At 41.1% G+C, this 19,391-nt stretch overlaps 3 protein-coding genes across 9 annotated transcripts in view; all 3 read right to left on the reverse strand.

The window, feature by feature from the left end:
• wu:fj29h11 (protein NO VEIN) overlaps positions 1-5,090 on the reverse strand; it is a 68,037-nt gene extending 62,947 nt beyond the window's left edge. For 2 of the 6 annotated variants that reach the window (XM_029764793.1, XM_029764788.1), the window contains exons 1-5: positions 4,884-5,086; positions 4,236-4,313; positions 3,946-4,079; positions 1,208-1,407; positions 678-1,037 (exon numbers count right to left, since the gene is read on the reverse strand). In XM_029764793.1, the coding sequence (XP_029620653.1) occupies positions 678-1,037; positions 1,208-1,407; positions 3,946-4,073 (688 nt within the window). In that variant the 5' untranslated portion in view covers positions 4,074-4,079; positions 4,236-4,313; positions 4,884-5,086. Of the gene's footprint in view, positions 1-677; positions 1,038-1,207; positions 1,408-3,945; positions 4,083-4,235; positions 4,719-4,883 lie in introns of those variants that run through there. The other 4 variants (XM_029764791.1, XM_029764790.1, XM_029764795.1 and 1 more) reach the window with 4 other exon arrangements.
• A 190-nt stretch (positions 5,091-5,280) lies between these two features.
• On the reverse strand, positions 5,281-9,560 carry LOC115201290 (sulfotransferase family cytosolic 2B member 1-like). 2 transcript variants are annotated; one of them, XM_029764800.1, is made up of 6 exons: positions 9,130-9,560; positions 7,078-7,289; positions 6,656-6,779; positions 6,128-6,225; positions 5,658-5,838; positions 5,281-5,553 (listed from the first exon to the last, which is right to left on the reverse strand). In XM_029764800.1, the coding sequence occupies exons 1-6, from the start codon at positions 9,266-9,268 to the stop codon at positions 5,444-5,446; spliced, it is 864 nt and encodes a 287-aa protein (XP_029620660.1). In that variant the 5' UTR covers positions 9,269-9,560; the 3' UTR covers positions 5,281-5,443. The 2 variants fall into 2 exon arrangements, with proteins under 2 accessions (XP_029620660.1, XP_029620658.1); XM_029764798.1 differs by having other exon boundaries at positions 6,128-6,189; positions 6,653-6,779; positions 9,130-9,559.
• A 4,089-nt stretch (positions 9,561-13,649) lies between these two features.
• On the reverse strand, positions 13,650-17,910 carry LOC115201291 (sulfotransferase family cytosolic 2B member 1). The gene is made up of 6 exons (XM_029764801.1): positions 17,516-17,910; positions 15,464-15,675; positions 15,039-15,165; positions 14,498-14,592; positions 14,027-14,207; positions 13,650-13,922 (listed from the first exon to the last, which is right to left on the reverse strand). Exons 1-6 carry the CDS (start codon positions 17,652-17,654, stop codon positions 13,813-13,815), a joined length of 864 nt encoding a protein of 287 aa, XP_029620661.1. The 5' UTR covers positions 17,655-17,910; the 3' UTR covers positions 13,650-13,812.
• Positions 17,911-19,391: the final 1,481 nt, after the last annotated feature.

A 19,391-nucleotide genomic window follows, 5' to 3' on the forward strand; every position in this document is an offset into this window, starting at 1 on the left:
TCATAGCGCTTGATGGTTTTTACGACTGCACTTGAAGAAACTTTCAGAGTTCTTGGCATTTTCCGGATTGACTGACCTTCATGTCTTAAAGTAATGATGGACTGTCATTTCTCTTTGCTTACTTGAGCTGTTTTTGCCATAATATGGACTTGGTCTTTTACCAAATAGAGCTATCTTCTGTATACCACCCCTACCTTGTCACAACACAACTGAATGGCTCAAACGCATTAAGAATGAAATAAATTGTGTGTGCAAAGCTGTCATCAAGGCAAAGGGTGGCTACTTAGAAGAATCTGAAATAAATAAATATATTTATTTTAACACATTTTTGGTTACTACATGATTCCATATGTGTTATTTCATAGTTTGATGTCTTCACTATTATTCAACAATGTAGAAAATAGTAGAAAATAGTAAAAATAAAGAAAAACTCTGAAATGAGTAGATGTGTCCAAACTTTTGACTGGTACTGTATGCATTTGTAAATGGGAATGTGCACACAGGACAGAAGACGACGAGACCAAAACAACAACATGAGAAAAAGCAGACATACATTCATAATTTTAGAAAAATGTAAGGATTTTTGAGAAACAGGCATTTGGAATATTGCTCTAAAACATACATTCGCCCAGCCCTACAGTCAATTCAACACTAAATATAACAACAGAAAGCCTCACCTGTCTTCCTGAGCAGAGCTCCTGACGGGCTTTCGTTTACATCCCTCTCTTCTTTTTTTTCTTCTTCCTCTCTCCTCCCTCTCCTCTCCCGTACAGGCCCCTGCTGTGGCTGTGTGTATTCCATCTGGTCGCCAGGACTGCTCAGCCTAACCAAGTTCATCTTGTCCTGTCTCTCCACACACACCTGGTCCCCCAGGGCAGCAAACAGCTCTTGGAGGCCTGCCAGCCCATATTCTCCGAGGGTCAGCTGCCTGCCGTACATCTGCTTGTAGCAGGCACACAGCTTAGGCACCTCCACACCACCAGGGAAGGCACAGAGCATGAGCAGCACCTCTCTTCTGAGCCTGTTCAGGCACACAGCTGGAGAGGAAGACAAATCAACACATTAGGCAAGATCAAAGGTCTCCTTGTTTTGAAAATACAACATCTGCCTACAGATCTGAGGGTTGGATTGGTGTAAGTCAGACGGCGGAATCCATGTTTTCACTTATCCACTCATATACAGATCAGTGGGTTCCTCAACTTCTTACCTTTGCTGATATCCTGTGCTGAGCATCCAGGTGCAGTGGGACGTTCTATAGCTGCTGCTGACGATGATGCTAATGATGAGGAAGATGATGAGGTGGTTGTCTGTAGACGAGACATGACAGGCCATACAGTGAGTCCTCCAGTAGAGGAGAAGTGGAGCTGGTCAGGCATGGTCTTCAGCAGTGTCTCTAGTGCCAACAACCTAGAATGAAATAAGATAGGATTAGAACGTTTGTACTTCACCGATACCTACTCTATGAGAGAACATTTACCATAGTAACAATGTAGAGTAGGGATATGATAATGATTTTATTATTATTATCATTATACAAATACAAAGAGACAACAAATACAGGTAGAAAAAAAAAATGTTAATGAGCAATCAATAATCATCTGTACACTATACATCAGTACACTGTCACCTGCAATGTCAACTGCTAGGATAGCTGGGCAATAGGCCAGCGTTTCCCAAACTCGGGCCTCTGGAGATCAAGGGGTGCACATTTTGTTTTCTGCCCTAACACTACACAGCTGATTCAAATAATCAAAGCTTGATGATTAGTTGATTACTTTAAATCAGCTGTGTAGTGCTAGGGAAAAAAAACAAAATGTGCACCCCTTGGGTTCCCGAGTTTGGGAACCCTGTACTAGGCCTTGGGGGTTCCCCAACTTGCGGCCTGCAGGTCAAATTTGGCCCGCGGGTGATTTTTCTGAGGGGGAGGACATAAAAGACAGTAAATACACTAGCAAATCAGCTCCAAGTTATTTTAATTTTAGGAAATATGTTAAAGTATTCCCAAACATAATAGAGATACACAGTTGAAGTCAGAAGTTTACATACACCTTAGCCAAATACATTTAAACTCAGATTTTCACAATTCCTGACATTTAATCCTAGTACAAATTCCCTGTCTTAGGTCAGTTACGATCACCACATTATTTTAAGAATGTGAAATGGCAGAATAATAGTAGAGAGAAAGGTTTATTTCAGCTTTTATTTCTTTCATCACATTCCCAGTGAGTCAGAAGTTTACACACTAAATTAGTATTTGGTAGCATTGTCTTTAAAATTGTTTAACTTATGTCAAACGTTTTGGGTAGCCTTTCACAAGCTTGGGTGAATTTTGGCCCATTCCTCCTGACAGAGCTGGTGTAACTGAGTCAGGTTTATAGGCCTCCTTGCTCGCACACGCTTTTTCAGTTCTGCCCATAAATTTTCTATAGGATTGAGGTCAGGGCTGGGGATGGCCACTCCAATACCATGACTTTGTCATCCTTAAGCCATTTTGCCACAACTTTGGAAGTATGCTTGGGGTCATTGTCCATTTGGAAGACCCATTTGCGACCAAGCTTTAACTTCCTGACTGATGTCTTGAAATGTTGCTTAAATATATCCACGTAATTTTCCTCCCTCATGACGCCATCTGTTTTGTGAAGTGCACCAGTCCCTCCTGCAGCAAAGCACCCCCACAACATGATGCTGCCACCCCCGTGCTTCACGGTTGGGATGGTGTTCTTTGGCTTGCAAGCCTCCCCCTTTTTCCTCCATACATAACAATGTTCATTATGGCCAAACAGTTCTATTTTTGTTTCATCAGACCAGAGGACATTTCTCCAAAAAGTATGATCTTTGTCCCTATGTGCAGTTGCAAACCGTAGTCTGGGGCTTTTATGGCGGTTTTGGAGCAGTGGCATCTTCCTTGCTGAGCGGCCTTACAGGTTATGTCGATATAGGACTCGTTTTACTCTGGATATAGATACTTTGGAACCTGTTTCCTCCAGCATCTTCACACGGTCATTTGCTGTTGTTCTGGGATTGATTTGCACTTTTCGCACCAAAGTATATTAATCTCTAGGAGACAGAATGCGTCTCCTACCTGAGCGGTATAACAGCTGAGTGGTTCCATGGTGTTTACATTTGCGTGCTATTGTTTGTACAGATGAACGTGGTACCGTCAGGCATGTGGAAATTGCTCCCAAGTATGAACCAGACTTTTGGAGGTCTATTTTTTTTTCTGAGGTGTTGGCTGATTTCTTTTGACTTTCCCATGTCAAGCAAAGAGGCACTGAGTTTGAAGATAGGCCTTGAAATACATCCACAGGTACACCTCAAATTAACTAAAATGATGTCAATTAGCCTATCAAAAGCTTCTAAAGCCATGACATCCTTTTCGGGAATTTTCCAAGCTGTTTAAAGGCACAGTCAAGTTAGTGTAGGTAAACTTCTGACCCACTGGAATTGTGATACAGTGAATTATAAGTTAAATAATCTGTCTGTAAACAATTGTTGGAAAAATGACTTGTGTCATGCACAAAGTAGATGTCTTAACCGACTTGCCAAAACTATAGTTTAACAAGAAATTTGTGAAGTGGTTGAAAAACAAATTTTAATGACTCCAACCTAAGTGTATGTAAACTTCCGACTTCAACTGTATGTGATTGCATACAAACGTAAGCAAGGTTTGAAATGATTATGTTTTAGGAAAATATTATGTGTTGGGCTTCGTGCGGTCAACTTAGTCTATACATTATTTGTAATTACGTTCTGGCCACCTGACCATCCACTCAATAAAACAATTGTCCTGCTGCTGAATCTAGTTGATGATCCCTGGTGTACAGGCTTTCATACCAGCTCAACTCATAACACTGATTTAACCCATGAGAAGTTGACTATTGGTGTGTACAGTACACCCCTCGGACCAGTTGCCCTTCACTGGCCTATATTAGAAGTTCTCCTTGCCTGTTTGAGCATCCCAGATCCAGAGGCTTGTTGTAGGCCTTCAGGTAAAGGTTGTGAATCTTTAATATGGAGAGACCCTCAGGATAGTCCATACACAGATGCACCAGCTCTCCCTTGGTTTCCTCCATATCAGTCTGCTTTCAAGAGGAAATGTTTAGTCTATTTGACTGGCATCAAGTAAACACATGTAGCTAGCTTCATGTAATACAAATAGGCACACTGTGAGGTTAGTGTGTGATTTTCAAAGCAGTAGCTGTGCACTTTTGGGCTCCCTCTGTTTCATGCAGTACCTGGGTCTGATGTTCCTGTGTGCTGTCAAGGCCTGTCAGGTAAATAACTTCTTGGAGCACAGTGACTCATCATTGGTCCTAGGGAATGGCACATGATGATATAAAACATACAACTAAAAATATTCTATTACAACAATGGAATTTTGTTTAGCTAGCTTGATGTTGCTGCAGAAAACGACAAAGCAAAACTCGATGTTGCTGCAAACATGTCAAAACGGGATTGAAGTCTGATAAAAAAAAAGTAGGTAGCTAGCTACAAGTGCCCACGTGCCGGTGCGACGTTGATACCTGGCTCTAACTAGTACACTGTCTTTGAACAAGATTAGCTAGCTAGTCAGTTATCTACTCGCCCTTTTCAAATGATTTACCTACGTTCGCCTCCAAAGCCACATTATCTAGCTTATTAATTGTACATAGTGGCGTTTATCACTAGCTAACTAATGTTCGTTAGCTAACGTCCCGCACCCAGTGAGTACCAGGGGTGTATTCATTCCACCAGTTGCCAAACGTTTCGCAATAAAACGACAGTTTCCATTGGACAAATTTAGGTAGGTCCCGCCCCGTTTCGTTACATTTGCTTCCGTTTAAGAAACGTTTTGCTACAGAATTGGTTAAATGAATACACCCCTGCTAACGATAGCCACCTACCTGGCTGCCTGGTTAAGACACTTCTGGCGCATCTTGCATTTATACACAAATAATTTCACACCGTAAATAATCTGCAATTATCCGTAAAAGTTACTGACAAAACTCAGAAAGGCGAGCTGCTGCACTTGGTTTTAAATTTACTCTGGTTCCTTGGCTACAATGTTTACGTGGCTAGATGACATTATTTATCGATGGTAATACACCGGGACTGTATTGAAATGTTGTGTCGCCACCTATTGGGAAGGAGATATCAAATAAAATGTATTCTACTCTGGTATCAGTGAACGTTTTGACCAATGATTTATCATTGGTTTTTGACTCTTGTATGACAATATATGAATATTACATCAGAATACCTGATTGATAATATATTATTGACAATATAGACAGACATTCAGTGACTGAGACATAGGCCTAGTATGTTTAATGATACAACATGTCAATCCAACAGCAGTTCTATCATATGCATTTTATGTCTTGAATCATTTGTTTTTATAGCAACGGTTATATTGGGATTATGTGATTTATGATAATGAATGGAGGAAAAAAATATGGTCTGTTCAATCCCACACAAATTTGTATTTGATGTCCTTCATTTGTTTTTTGTAAACTGCATCAAAGTATTCTGCCTGGGCCACAGTGAATTGGTTCTTCCAATCTCCAGTGATTCCTGCAGAAACATAGTCACATTAACACATTGGACTGTTACAGACGGCCTATCATTTCCAAATAGTCTGTTCAAAGATATTTTCATTGATAAAGATATGTGGGTACCTTTCCTAAGGAACTCTGATTTATTATGGTCCATAAACTCATTGGGGACCAGGGAGTAGTTGGACATCTTGTTCTGTTTCATGTTCTTGAACATACAATGGTCTGTTATCTTCTCTATTACCTCAGAGTCCAGAGACTTCTCCATGAATTGGGAGATCTTTGACACAGAATCCCTCAGATCCTGGGGGTCACATGATTTTATATCAATAACGCTGGAGGACTACAATGAAATATATCCATGTGTGTTCTTGACTGAATCTGACTAAGTTGTGTTGGGAGTAACCACAGCAGATAAAACATTTTTTAAACAAATTGTGGGGGTAAAAACATGGTGGTCTATACAGTACATCCCTAACATCAAACACACTCATCTCTAACTCTGTATAAAGGAAGAGATGTTATCATATGCAATCATCACGTTCAAGTGTAAGTCCTTTTGTTAGGGTATTGACTGAGCATACGATACTCACAAATATCATCTCTTCATAGGAGATGTACATGGTGCGGTCCTGGTCCTTAGCATTCAACCAGCCTATCACGTGGTCAAACCACGAACCAAACATCGGGGGGGGGGGGGAGCCACAAACGCATCATCAAAGCTATTACAAAAAAAGACAACTACAAATGCTCTATCAATACTTGATAGGCCAGAAGATAAGTGAATGAATTGTAAATAACAGAGGTAGCATCAATTATTCAAAGGAAGGAGACTAAACAGTACATCATCAGTTGTTAATGATAATTCCAGGGTAATAAATATGCTGGCCTTGAACATTGCTCTTTTGCTAAATTGCTCCTGTTCTTTCATATTGGATATTTGAGCCCATAGATTCTAGAGCCAAGTCTGCTTTATACAGTAGAGTAGGTCACCGGGACACAAATAAATCTGTCAATCAGAAAATCATAGATCACTAAGCCTTTTCTGATTCTAAAAGCATGAAACTGATATTATCAAAATGTCTGTAATAGTTGGAAAATAAGAAAGAATACTAAACCTTTTCCATTGATGAACTTCTGCAGGAATTGGTCCTGAGTGCCAGGTTTGACCAGGAAGGAGGCCATGCCGTAGAAGTGATAGGAGGATGTGAACACATCTTTAGGGTTTCTCATCACATAGATGACCTGGAGATGAGGAATCTCTCTGGTCAACCATTCATTACCCAAGGCCATTGTGTATTATTCTAATAGTGCACAATGTGCGCAATCAGCCTTAGAATTGTAACATTCGATGTAGTGTAGTGACAGACTACATTCTCTTGACATGATGAGTAATGTGATCAACTGGATATTAAACCCAGGTCATCAATGTGACCTATGATCGTGTTAGCCCATTGTGTTAAAGCCTAAAGCTAAAGCAAGCATAGTTCACCAAACCAGCTCCACTACAGGAGCTGATCTACACGTATCTACAGTGCAATACCTTAGGCTTGACAGTGAAGAAGGAGGCGGGCATCATGTTGTAGTGGTAGTGGGTAGAAAACAGGCGTGGTGATGCCCTCTGCTCCAGATTGAGGACACAGGCCCTATGCTCTTCTAGCCAAGGAACCCTGTCCCAGTTTGGGACCGTCAGCACCGGGGTCAGGTCCCCTCCACTCTGTACCAGGGGAACAATCTCCTGCATCCATGTTGTACCTGGGGGGAGTGGGAGACAGAGAAAGACAGTGGTAAAGACAGGTGGAGTGGAAAAGCAGATGTTTGAGCTTCATTGACATACCCAAAATAAGCTCTGGCAGGGAATGAACCAGCAAGTCTGTACTCCCAAAGGAAGGCATGCTAACTGCAGTCCTGGAAATGGTCATATACAGTGAAATCGGAAAGTATTCAGACCTCTTGACTTTTTCCACATTTTGTTACTAATTTATAGAATATCACATTTACATAAGTATTCAGGCCCTTTACTTAGTACTTTTTGACGCACCTTTGGCATCAATTAAAGACTTGAGTCTTCTTCGGTATGACGCTACAAGCTTGGCACACCTGTATTTGGGGAGTTTCTCCCATTCTTCTCTGGAGATCCTCTCAAGCTCTGTCAGGTTGGATGGGGAGTGTCGCTCAAGAGATGATTGATGAGGTTCAAGTCCGGGCTCTGGCTGGGCCACTCAAGGACATTCAGAGACTTGTCCCGAAGCCACTCCTGCATTGTCTTGGGTGTGTACTTAGGGTTGTTGTCCTGTTGGAAGGTGTACCTTGGCCCCAGTTTGAGGTCCTGAGCGCTCTGGAGCAGGTTTTCATCAAGGATCTCTGTACTTTGCTCTATTCATATTTCCCTCGATCCTGACTAGTCTCCCAGTCCCTGCCGCTGAAAAACATCCCCACAGCGTGATGCTGCCACTACCACCATGCTTCACCGTAGGGATGGTGCCAGATTTCTTCCAGACGCGTCACTTGGCATTCAGGCCAAAGAGTTCAATCTTGATTTCATCAGACCAGAGAATCTTGTTTCTCATGGTCTGAGAGTCTTTAGGTGCATTTTGGCAAACTCCAAGTGGGCTGTCATGTGTCTTTTACTGAGGAGTGGCTTCCGTCTGGCCACTCTACCATAAAGGCCTGATTGGTAGAGTGCTGCAGAGATGGTTGTCCTTCTGGAAGGTTCTCCCATTTCCACAGAGGAACTCTGGAGCTCTGTCAGAGTGACCATTGGGTTCTTGGTCTACTCCCTGACCAAGGCCCTTCTGCCCCGGTTGCTCAGTTTGGCCGGACAGTCAGCTCTAGGAAGAGCCTTCGTGGTTCCAAACTTCTTCCATTTAAGAATGATGGAGGCCACTGTGTTCTTGGGGACCTTCAATGCTGCAGACATTAATTGGTACACTTCCCCAGATCTGTGCAATCCTGTCTCAGAGCTCTACGGACAATTCCTTAGTTTTTGCCCTGACATACACTGTCAACCGTGGGACCTTATATTGACAGGTGTGTGCTTTTCCAAATCATGTCCAATCAATTGACTCCAATCAAGTTGTAGAAACATCTCAAGGATGATCAATGGAAACAGGATGCACCTGAGCTCAATTTCGAGTCTCATAGCAAAGGGTCTGAATACTTATGTAAATTAGGTATATGTTTTTTATTTTTAATACATTTGAAAAAAAATCAAAAAAGTGTTTTCGCTTTGTCATTATGGGGTATTATGTGTAGATTGATATTGATATAGAAAAATATTAATTCAATCAATTTTAGAATAAGGCCCTAACGTAAAAATGTGCAAAAAGTAAAGGGGTCTGAATACTTTCCGAATGCAATGTATATACTGAGGGTAGGATTGCTACAGTATCATAGCTTTAGCCCACAAGTACAGACAGACCTCTTTGTGATGTGCAGTCACTCAGGCATGTGCCTTATAAATGCAACAGTAGGCTTGACAACTATTTAGTGTTCACTATCACAGTGTGTGTTGCAGCAGTTCATGTATTATCCACTCAATCTGTGCAATTGTCTACCAATAGTCTATAGTTGTAAATTAATAAAAGCAACTTACCTGACTTAGGATATGTGACAATGAGAATGTCGTCGTGACGAAAAATAAACTCCTCATAGTATTTCAGGCTCTCCTGAGGGTGTAGCTGTGTGGGGAGGTAGACCCCCTTGTATTCTGTATACAGCTCTGCTTCTGTCATGATCCTAAACTGCTCAGTGTGAGAGAGAACAACTGGTAAAACTGTCAGAGACAGTCTGTCTTAGCGATTGACCTTAAGTACTTCATTAACTTCGCTACGTGCTTCAAATATAAGCAGCACTCATCTGTCGTTCACCCTCTAACTTTCTTCCCCTCTCTGTGTTATTTCATTGTACAAATAAACAGAGTGCTGGACTAGTTGCCAGAATATATTAACGTCATGAATTGCAGTATTTGCTAGCATTGCCTTTAAAATTGTTTAACTTGGGTCAAACGTTTCGGGTAGCCTTCCACAAGCGTCCCACAATAAGTTGGGTGAATTTTGGCCCATTCCTCCTGACAGAGCTGGTGTAACTGAGTCAGGTTTGTAGGCCTCCTTGCTCTCACACACTTTTTCAGTTGTGCCCACAAATTTTCTATAGGATTGAGGTCAGGGCTTGGGACGCCCACACCAATACCTTGACTTTGTTGTCCTTAAGCCATTTTGCCACAACTCTGGGAGTATGCTTGGGGTCATTGTCCATTTGGAAGACCCATTTGCGAACAAGCTTTAACTTCCTGACTGATGTCTTGAAATGTTGCTTCAATATATCCACATAATTTTCCTTCCTCATGATGCTGTCGTGTCTTTGGCATCATTAACTTGAAGACATGTTTATCAAATAACTCTCTGTAATTATTATTACGCGATTAAACTGATTAATCGTGTAACTGTAATTAACTAGAAGGTCGGGGCACCAAGGAAAATATTCAGATTACAAAGTTATAATTTTCCTAATATAACTTTCAGATATTATAATATCTAATCCATGAGTCCTCTGATTAATGATATGTTAGTTTACCTCACGCCAGTCTCATTCCAAACGCCGTAAATTGTTGGTTATCTGCACAAACCAAGTCTTCACTATGAGTCATCCATGCATCAATTGTCTTAAAATAATTTATTTACTAAACTAAATAATTCACCGAAAGGCATACAAAACAGTAGGTATCGTTACAAAGAAATGGTAGAGGAATGTGCCCTAGTGAGCTAAACCGGCATGGCGGCTTGGTAACCTCTTACATCTAGACGTTCCGCTAGCGGAACACCTGCTCCAATAGCCAATGATGGGCGTGGCGCGAATGAGAAATTCCTCAAAAATACAAAAACTTCCATTTTTCAAACATATGACTATTTTACACCATTTTAAAGACAAGACTCTCCTTTATCTAACCACACTGTCCGATTTCAAAAAGGCTTTACAACGAAAGCAAAACATTAGATTATGTCAGCAGAGAACCCAGCCAGAAATAATCAAACACCCATTTTTCAAGCTAGCATATAATGTCACATAAATCCAAACCACAGCTAAATGCAGCACTAACCTTTGATGATCTTCATCAGATGACACCCCTAGGACATTATGTTATACAATACATGCATGTTTTGTTCAATCAAGTTCATATTTATATCAAAAACCAGCTTTTTACATTAGCATGTGACGTTCAGAACTAGCATACCCCACTTCCGGTGAATTTACTAAATTACTCACGATAAACGTTCACAAAAAAACATAACAATTATTTTAAGAATTATAGATACAGAACTCCTCTATGCACTCGCTATGTCCGATTTTAAAATAGCTTTTCGGTGAAAGCACATTTTGCAATATTCTAAGTAGATAGCCCGGCATCACAGGGCTAGCTATTTACACACCCACCAAGTTTAGCACTCACCAAAGTCAGATTTACTATAAGAAAAATGTTATTACCTTTGCTGTTCTTCGTCAGAATGCACTCCCAGGACTTCTACTTCAATAACAAATGTTGGTTTGGTCCCAAATAATCCATAGTTATATCCAAATAGCGGCGTTTTGTTTGTGCGTTCAAGACACTATACGAAAGGGTAAATAAGGGTTACGCGCCCGACTTGTTTTGTGACAAAAGAAAATCTAAATATTCCATTACCGTACTTCGAAGCATGTCAACCGCTGTTTAAAATCCATTTTTATGCCATTTTTCTCGTAAAAAAATAGATAATATTCCGACCGGGAAAGCGTGTTTACGTTCAAAGAGAGCGAAAGTAAAAACATGGGATCCCCTCGTGCACGAGCCTCAGTCTGATGGTCCCCTAATAGAGCACTTACCAAAGGCGCTAATGTTTTTCAGCCAGCGGCTGGAATTACATCATTCAGCTTTTTCCCGGGTTCTGGGAGCCTATGGGAGTCGTAGGAAGTGTCACGTTACAGCAAAGATCCTAAGTTTTCAATAAACAGAGCCAAGAAGCTCAAGGAATGGTCAGAGAGGGTACTTCCTGTTTGGAATCTTCTCAGGTTTTTGCCTGTCATATGAGTTCTGTTATACTCACAGACACCATTCAAACAGTTTTAGAAACTTTAGGGTGTTTTCTATCCAAAGCCAATAATTATATGCATATTCTAGTTTCTAAGCAGGAGTAATAATCAGATTAAATCGGGTACATTTTTTATCCGGCCCGTGAAAATACTGCCCCCTAGCCATAACAGGTTAAACAAAAGGGGGGTGGGGGTCAGCTGAGAAGACACTACAGAGTTGATAAATATTAACAATTGAAATGCTAATCCTTTGCACATGAACGCTCACTCATTCGGGAACAATTGCAATCAATATATATATTTACGCTCAGTGTGTCGTCAGGATCTTTGTTGGAAAGGTCGTTCTGTTGGAGAGTTCTCTCTCTCTCTCGCTCTCTCTCTCTTGGTTAGAATGGATCTTTCAAAGCGACATTCGTTCATGTTGTTATAGAATGGATGTTTCCGGCGGTTGTCGCGTTCAATGATACCGAATTCCTAGCTGCAGACTAGTAATTAATATCAAAGACTTGTTCTTATTCTGTATTGATAGTCTAATAGTTTAAACACGTGGTATGGTTAAAGTTCAGTAGAGGGATGCATGGTCAAACCTATTAGCCAACTCGTAATAGAGTGGAGGCCTGGTCTGGGGAAAGAAACCCTGGGTGGGGGTTTATATACTGAGCGTAGAAAAGGGTGTCACATGACGCCAGGTCCTGTCTGTGTCCCTGGGGGCATGCCGATGACTTAGTTAAGACTCCAAAGAGAATTGTAGTTTCCTTCATTAACAGTCTAAAATCACATTGCACAATATCACAAACTGTTCTATCCTTATTCATTCATTTTCTACAACCATTTAGATGTAAGTCTCATAGCTGAGGCTAGTATATAAACATTATTATGGTAATATGGCCATATTGTCTCTTATGAGTTTCACAAAATTGTACCAAACGGACCAGTTCATAGCTGGATTCTTCACTGATCGTTTATACCTTCTCCAGAACATAAATGTTATTCGGTTCTCCAATTCTGTGAGGTGGAAGAATCCTTTGTTTCTCCATGAAAACACTCTGTCTCTTTATACTGTGGCCATGAGGTGGGACATTTTCTTAGGAATTTACGACCCCTTCTGACCACAGCAGCCTGGGTGTAGGAGACAGAGGGAGATGGTGAAGAAGTGCAGGGGGAGGTGCAGGGGGAGGGGGTCAACTGTGCTCGCTGTACCCAAAGAGGGCAACGTCATGACAATGCCATCTGTTTTGTGAAGTGCGCCAGTCCCTCCTGCAGCAAAGCACCCCCACAACATGATGCTGCCACCCCCGTGCTTCACGGCTGGGATGGAGTGCAAGATTAGCTAGCTAGTCAGTTATCTACTCGCCCTTTTCAAATGATTTACCTACGTTCGCCTCCAAAGCCACATTATCTAGCTTATTAATTGTACATAGTGCCGTTTATCACTAGCTAACTAATGTTCGTTAGCTAACGTCCCGCACCCAGTGAGTACCAGGGGTGTATTCATTCCACCAGTTGCCAAACGTTTCGCAATAAAACGACAGTTTCCATTGGACAAATTTAGGTAGGTCCCGCCCCGTTTCGTTACATTTGCTTCCGTTTAAGAAACGTTTTGCTACAGAATTGGTTAAATGAATACACCCCTGCTAACGATAGCCACCTACCTGGCTGCCTGGTTAAGACACTTCTGGCGCATCTTGCATTTATACACAAATAATTTCACACCGTAAATAATCTGCAATTATCCGTAAAAGTTACTGACAAAACTCAGAAAGGCGAGCTGCTGCACTTGGTTTTAAATTTACTCTGGTTCCTTGGCTACAATGTTTACGTGGCTAGATGACATTATTTATCGATGGTAATACACCGGGACTGTATTGAAATGTTGTGTCGCCACCTATTGGGAAGGAGATATCAAATAAAATGTATTCTACTCTGGTATCAGTGAACGTTTTGACCAATGATTTATCATTGGTTTTTGACTCTTGTATGACAATATATGAATATTACATCAGAATACCTGATTGATAATATATTATTGACAATATAGACAGACATTCAGTGACTGAGACATAGGCCTAGTATGTTTAATGATACAACATGTCAATCCAACAGCAGTTCTATCATATGCATTTTATGTCTTGAATCATTTGTTTTTATAGCAACGGTTATATTGGGATTATGTGATTTATGATAATGAATGGAGGAAAAAAATATGGTCTGTTCAATCCCACACAAATTTGTATTTGATGTCCTTCATTTGTTTTTTGTAAACTGCATCAAAGTATTCTGCCTGGGCCACAGTGAATTGGTTCTTCCAATCTCCAGCGATTCCTGCAGAAACATAGTCACATTAACACATTGGACTGTTACAGACGGCCTATCATTTCCAAATAGTCTGTTCAAAGATATTTTCATTGATAAAGATATGTGGGTACCTTTCCTAAGGAACTCTGATTTATTATGGTCCATAAACTCATTGGGGACCAGGGAGTAGTTGGACATCTTGTTCTGTTTCATGTTCTTGAACATACAATGGTCTGTTATCTTCTCTATTACCTCAGAGTCCAGAGACTTCTCCATGAATTGGGAGATCTTTGACACAGAATCCCTCAGATCCTGGGGGGTCACATGATTTTATATCAATAACGCTGGAGGACTACAATGAAATATATCCATGTGTGTTCTTGACTGAATCTGACTAAGTTGTGTTGGGAGTAACCACAGCAGATAAAACATTTTTTAAACAAATTGTGGGGGTAAAAACATGGTGGTCTATACAGTACATCCCTAACATCAAACACACTCATCTCTAACTCTGTATAAAGGAAGAGATGTTATCATATGCAATCATCACGTTCAAGTGTAAGTCCTTTTGTTAGGGTATTGACTGAGCATACGATACTCACAAATATCATCTCTTCATAGGAGATGTACATGGTGCGGTCCTGGTCCTTAGCATTCAACCAGCCTATCACGTGGTCAAACCACGAACCAAACATCACTGGGGGGGGGGGGGGGGGGGGGGGGGGAGCCACAAACGCATCATCAAAGCTATTACAAAAAAAGACAACTACAAATGCTCTATCAATACTTGATAGGCCAGAAGATAAGTGAATGAATTGTAAATAACAGAGGTAGCATCAATTATTCAAAGGAAGGAGACTAAACAGTACATCATCAGTTGTTAATGATAATTCCAGGGTAATAAATATGCTGGCCTTGAACATTGCTCTTTTGCTAAATTGCTCCTGTTCTTTCATATTGGATATTTGAGCCCATAGATTCTAGAGCCAAGTCTGCTTTATACAGTAGAGTAGGTCACCGGGACACAAATAAATCTGTCAATCAGAAAATCATAGATCACTAAGCCTTTTCTGATTCTAAAAGCATGAAACTGATATTATCAAAATGTCTGTAATAGTTGGAAAATAAGAAAGAATACTAAACCTTTTCCATTGATGAACTTCTGCAGGAATTGGTCCTGAGTGCCAGGTTTGACCAGGAAGGAGGCCATGCCGTAGAAGTGATAGGAGGATGTGAACACATCTTTAGGGTTTCTCATCACATAGATGACCTGGAGATGAGGAATCTCTCTGGTCAACCATTCATTACCCAAGGCCATTGTGTATTATTCTAATAGTGCACAATGTGCGCAATCAGCCTTAGAATTGTAACATTCGATGTAGTGTAGTGACAGACTACATTCTCTTGACATGATGAGTAATGTGATCAACTGGATATTAAACCCAGGTCATCAATGTGACCTATGATCGTGTTAGCCCATTGTGTTAAAGCCTAAAGCTAAAGCAAGCATAGTTCACCAAACCAGCTCCACTACAGGAGCTGATCTACACGTATCTACAGTGCAATACCTTAGGCTTGACAGTGAAGAAGGAGGCGGGCATCATGTTGTAGTGGTAGTGGGTAGAAAACAGGCGTGGTGATGCCCTCTGCTCCAGATTGAGGACACAGGCCCTATGCTCTTCTAGCCAAGGAACCCTGTCCCAGTTTGGGACCGTCAGCACCGGGGTCAGGTCCCCTCCACTCTGTACCAGGGGAACAATCTCCTGCATCCATGTTGTACCTGGGGGGAGTGGGAGACAGAGAAAGACAGTGGTAAAGACAGGTGGAGTGGAAAAGCAGATGTTTGAGCTTCATTGACATACCCAAAATAAGCTCTGGCAGGGAATGAACCAGCAAGTCTGTACTCCCAAAGGAAGGCATGCTAACTGCAGTCCTGGAAATGGTCATATACAGTGAAATCGGAAAGTATTCAGACCTCTTGACTTTTTCCACATTTTGTTACTAATTTATAGAATATCACATTTACATAAGTATTCAGGCCCTTTACTTAGTACTTTTTGACGCACCTTTGGCATCAATTAAAGACTTGAGTCTTCTTCGGTATGACGCTACAAGCTTGGCACACCTGTATTTGGGGAGTTTCTCCCATTCTTCTCTGGAGATCCTCTCAAGCTCTGTCAGGTTGGATGGGGAGTGTCGCTCAAGAGATGATTGATGAGGTTCAAGTCCGGGCTCTGGCTGGGCCACTCAAGGACATTCAGAGACTTGTCCCGAAGCCACTCCTGCATTGTCTTGGGTGTGTACTTAGGGTTGTTGTCCTGTTGGAAGGTGTACCTTGGCCCCAGTTTGAGGTCCTGAGCGCTCTGGAGCAGGTTTTCATCAAGGATCTCTGTACTTTGCTCTATTCATATTTCCCTCGATCCTGACTAGTCTCCCAGTCCCTGCCGCTGAAAAACATCCCCACAGCGTGATGCTGCCACTACCACCATGCTTCACCGTAGGGATGGTGCCAGATTTCTTCCAGACGCGTCACTTGGCATTCAGGCCAAAGAGTTCAATCTTGATTTCATCAGACCAGAGAATCTTGTTTCTCATGGTCTGAGAGTCTTTAGGTGCATTTTGGCAAACTCCAAGTGGGCTGTCATGTGTCTTTTACTGAGGAGTGGCTTCCGTCTGGCCACTCTACCATAAAGGCCTGATTGGTAGAGTGCTGCAGAGATGGTTGTCCTTCTGGAAGGTTCTCCCATTTCCACAGAGGAACTCTGGAGCTCTGTCAGAGTGACCATTGGGTTCTTGGTCTACTCCCTGACCAAGGCCCTTCTGCCCCGGTTGCTCAGTTTGGCCGGACAGTCAGCTCTAGGAAGAGCCTTCGTGGTTCCAAACTTCTTCCATTTAAGAATGATGGAGGCCACTGTGTTCTTGGGGACCTTCAATGCTGCAGACATTAATTGGTACACTTCCCCAGATCTGTGTAATCCTGTCTCAGAGCTCTACGGACAATTCCTTAGTTTTTGCTCTGACATACACTGTCAACCGTGGGACCTTATATTGACAGGTGTGTGCTTTTCCAAATCATGTCCAATCAATTGACTCCAATCAAGTTGTAGAAACATCTCAAGGATGATCAATGGAAACAGGATGCACCTGAGCTCAATTTCGAGTCTCATAGCAAAGGGTCTGAATACTTATGTAAATTAGGTATATGTTTTTTATTTTTAATACATTTGAAAAAAAATCAAAAAAGTGTTTTCGCTTTGTCATTATGGGTTATTATGTGTAGATTGATATTGATATAGAAAAATATTAATTCAATCAATTTTAGAATAAGGCCCTAACGTAAAAATGTGCAAAAAGTAAAGGGGTCTGAATACTTTCCGAATGCAATGTATATACTGAGGGTAGGATTGCTACAGTATCATAGCTTTAGCCCACAAGTACAGACAGACCTCTTTGTGATGTGCAGTCACTCAGGCATGTGCCTTATAAATGCAACAGTAGGCTTGACAACTATTTAGTGTTCACTATCACAGTGTGTGTTGCAGCAGTTCATGTATTATCCACTCAATCTGTGCAATTGTCTACCAATAGTCTATAGTTGTAAATTAATAAAAGCAACTTACCTGACTTAGGATATGTGACAATGAGAATGTCGTCGTGACGAAAAGTAAACTCCTCATAGTATTTCAGGCTCTCCTGAGGGTGTAGCTGTGTGGGGAGGTAGACCCCCTTGTATTCTGTATACAGCTCTGCTTCTGTCATGATCCTAAACTGCTCAGTGTGAGAGAGAACAACTGGTAAAACTGTCAGAGACAGTCTGTCTTAGCGATTGACCTTAAGTACTTCATTAACTTCGCTACGTGCTTCAAATATAAGCAGCACTCATCTGTCGTTCACCCTCTAACTTTCTTCCCCTCTCTGTGTTATTTCATTGTACAAATAAACAGAGTGCTGGACTAGTTGCCAGAATATATTAACGTCATGAATTGCAGTATTTGCTAGCATTGCCTTTAAAATTGTTTAACTTGGGTCAAACGTTTCGGGTAGCCTTCCACAAGCGTCCCACAATAAGTTGGGTGAATTTTGGCCCATTCCTCCTGACAGAGCTGGTGTAACTGAGTCAGGTTTGTAGGCCTCCTTGCTCTCACACACTTTTTCAGTTGTGCCCACAAATTTTCTATAGGATTGAGGTCAGGGCTTGGGACGCCCACACCAATACCTTGACTTTGTTGTCCTTAAGCCATTTTGCCACAACTCTGGGAGTATGCTTGGGGTCATTGTCCATTTGGAAGACCCATTTGCGAACAAGCTTTAACTTCCTGACTGATGTCTTGAAATGTTGCTTCAATATATCCACATAATTTTCCTTCCTCATGATGCTGTCGTGTCTTTGGCATCATTAACTTGAAGACATGTTTATCAAATAACTCTCTGTAATTATTATTACGCGATTAAACTGATTAATCGTGTAACTGTAATTAACTAGAAGGTCGGGGCACCAAGGAAAATATTCAGATTACAAAGTTATAATTTTCCTAATATAACTTTCAGATATTATAATATCTAATCCATGAGTCCTCTGATTAATGATATGTTAGTTTACCTCACGCCAGTCTCATTCCAAACGCCGTAAATTGTTGGTTATCTGCACAAACCAAGTCTTCACTATGAGTCATCCATGCATCAATTGTCTTAAAATAATTTATTTACTAAACTAAATAATTCACCGAAAGGCATACAAAACAGTAGGTATCGTTACAAAGAAATGGTAGAGGAATGTGCCCTAGTGAGCTAAACCGGCATGGCGGCTTGGTAACCTCTTACATCTAGACGTTCCGCTAGCGGAACACCTGCTCCAATAGCCAATGATGGGCGTGGCGCGAATGAGAAATTCCTCAAAAATACAAAAACTTCCATTTTTCAAACATATGACTATTTTACACCATTTTAAAGACAAGACTCTCCTTTATCTAACCACACTGTCCGATTTCAAAAAGGCTTTACAACGAAAGCAAAACATTAGATTATGTCAGCAGAGAACCCAGCCAGAAATAATCAAACACCCATTTTTCAAGCTAGCATATAATGTCACATAAATCCAAACCACAGCTAAATGCAGCACTAACCTTTGATGATCTTCATCAGATGACACCCCTAGGACATTATGTTATACAATACATGCATGTTTTGTTCAATCAAGTTCATATTTATATCAAAAACCAGCTTTTTACATTAGCATGTGACGTTCAGAACTAGCATACCCCACTTCCGGTGAATTTACTAAATTACTCACGATAAACGTTCACAAAAAAACATAACAATTATTTTAAGAATTATAGATACAGAACTCCTCTATGCACTCGCTATGTCCGATTTTAAAATAGCTTTTCGGTGAAAGCACATTTTGCAATATTCTAAGTAGATAGCCCGGCATCACAGGGCTAGCTATTTACACACCCACCAAGTTTAGCACTCACCAAAGTCAGATTTACTATAAGA

This window comes from Salmo trutta, chromosome 10 (genome assembly GCF_901001165.1).
Source record: "Salmo trutta chromosome 10, fSalTru1.1, whole genome shotgun sequence".
NCBI classification, from domain to species: Eukaryota; Metazoa; Chordata; class Actinopteri; order Salmoniformes; family Salmonidae; genus Salmo; species Salmo trutta.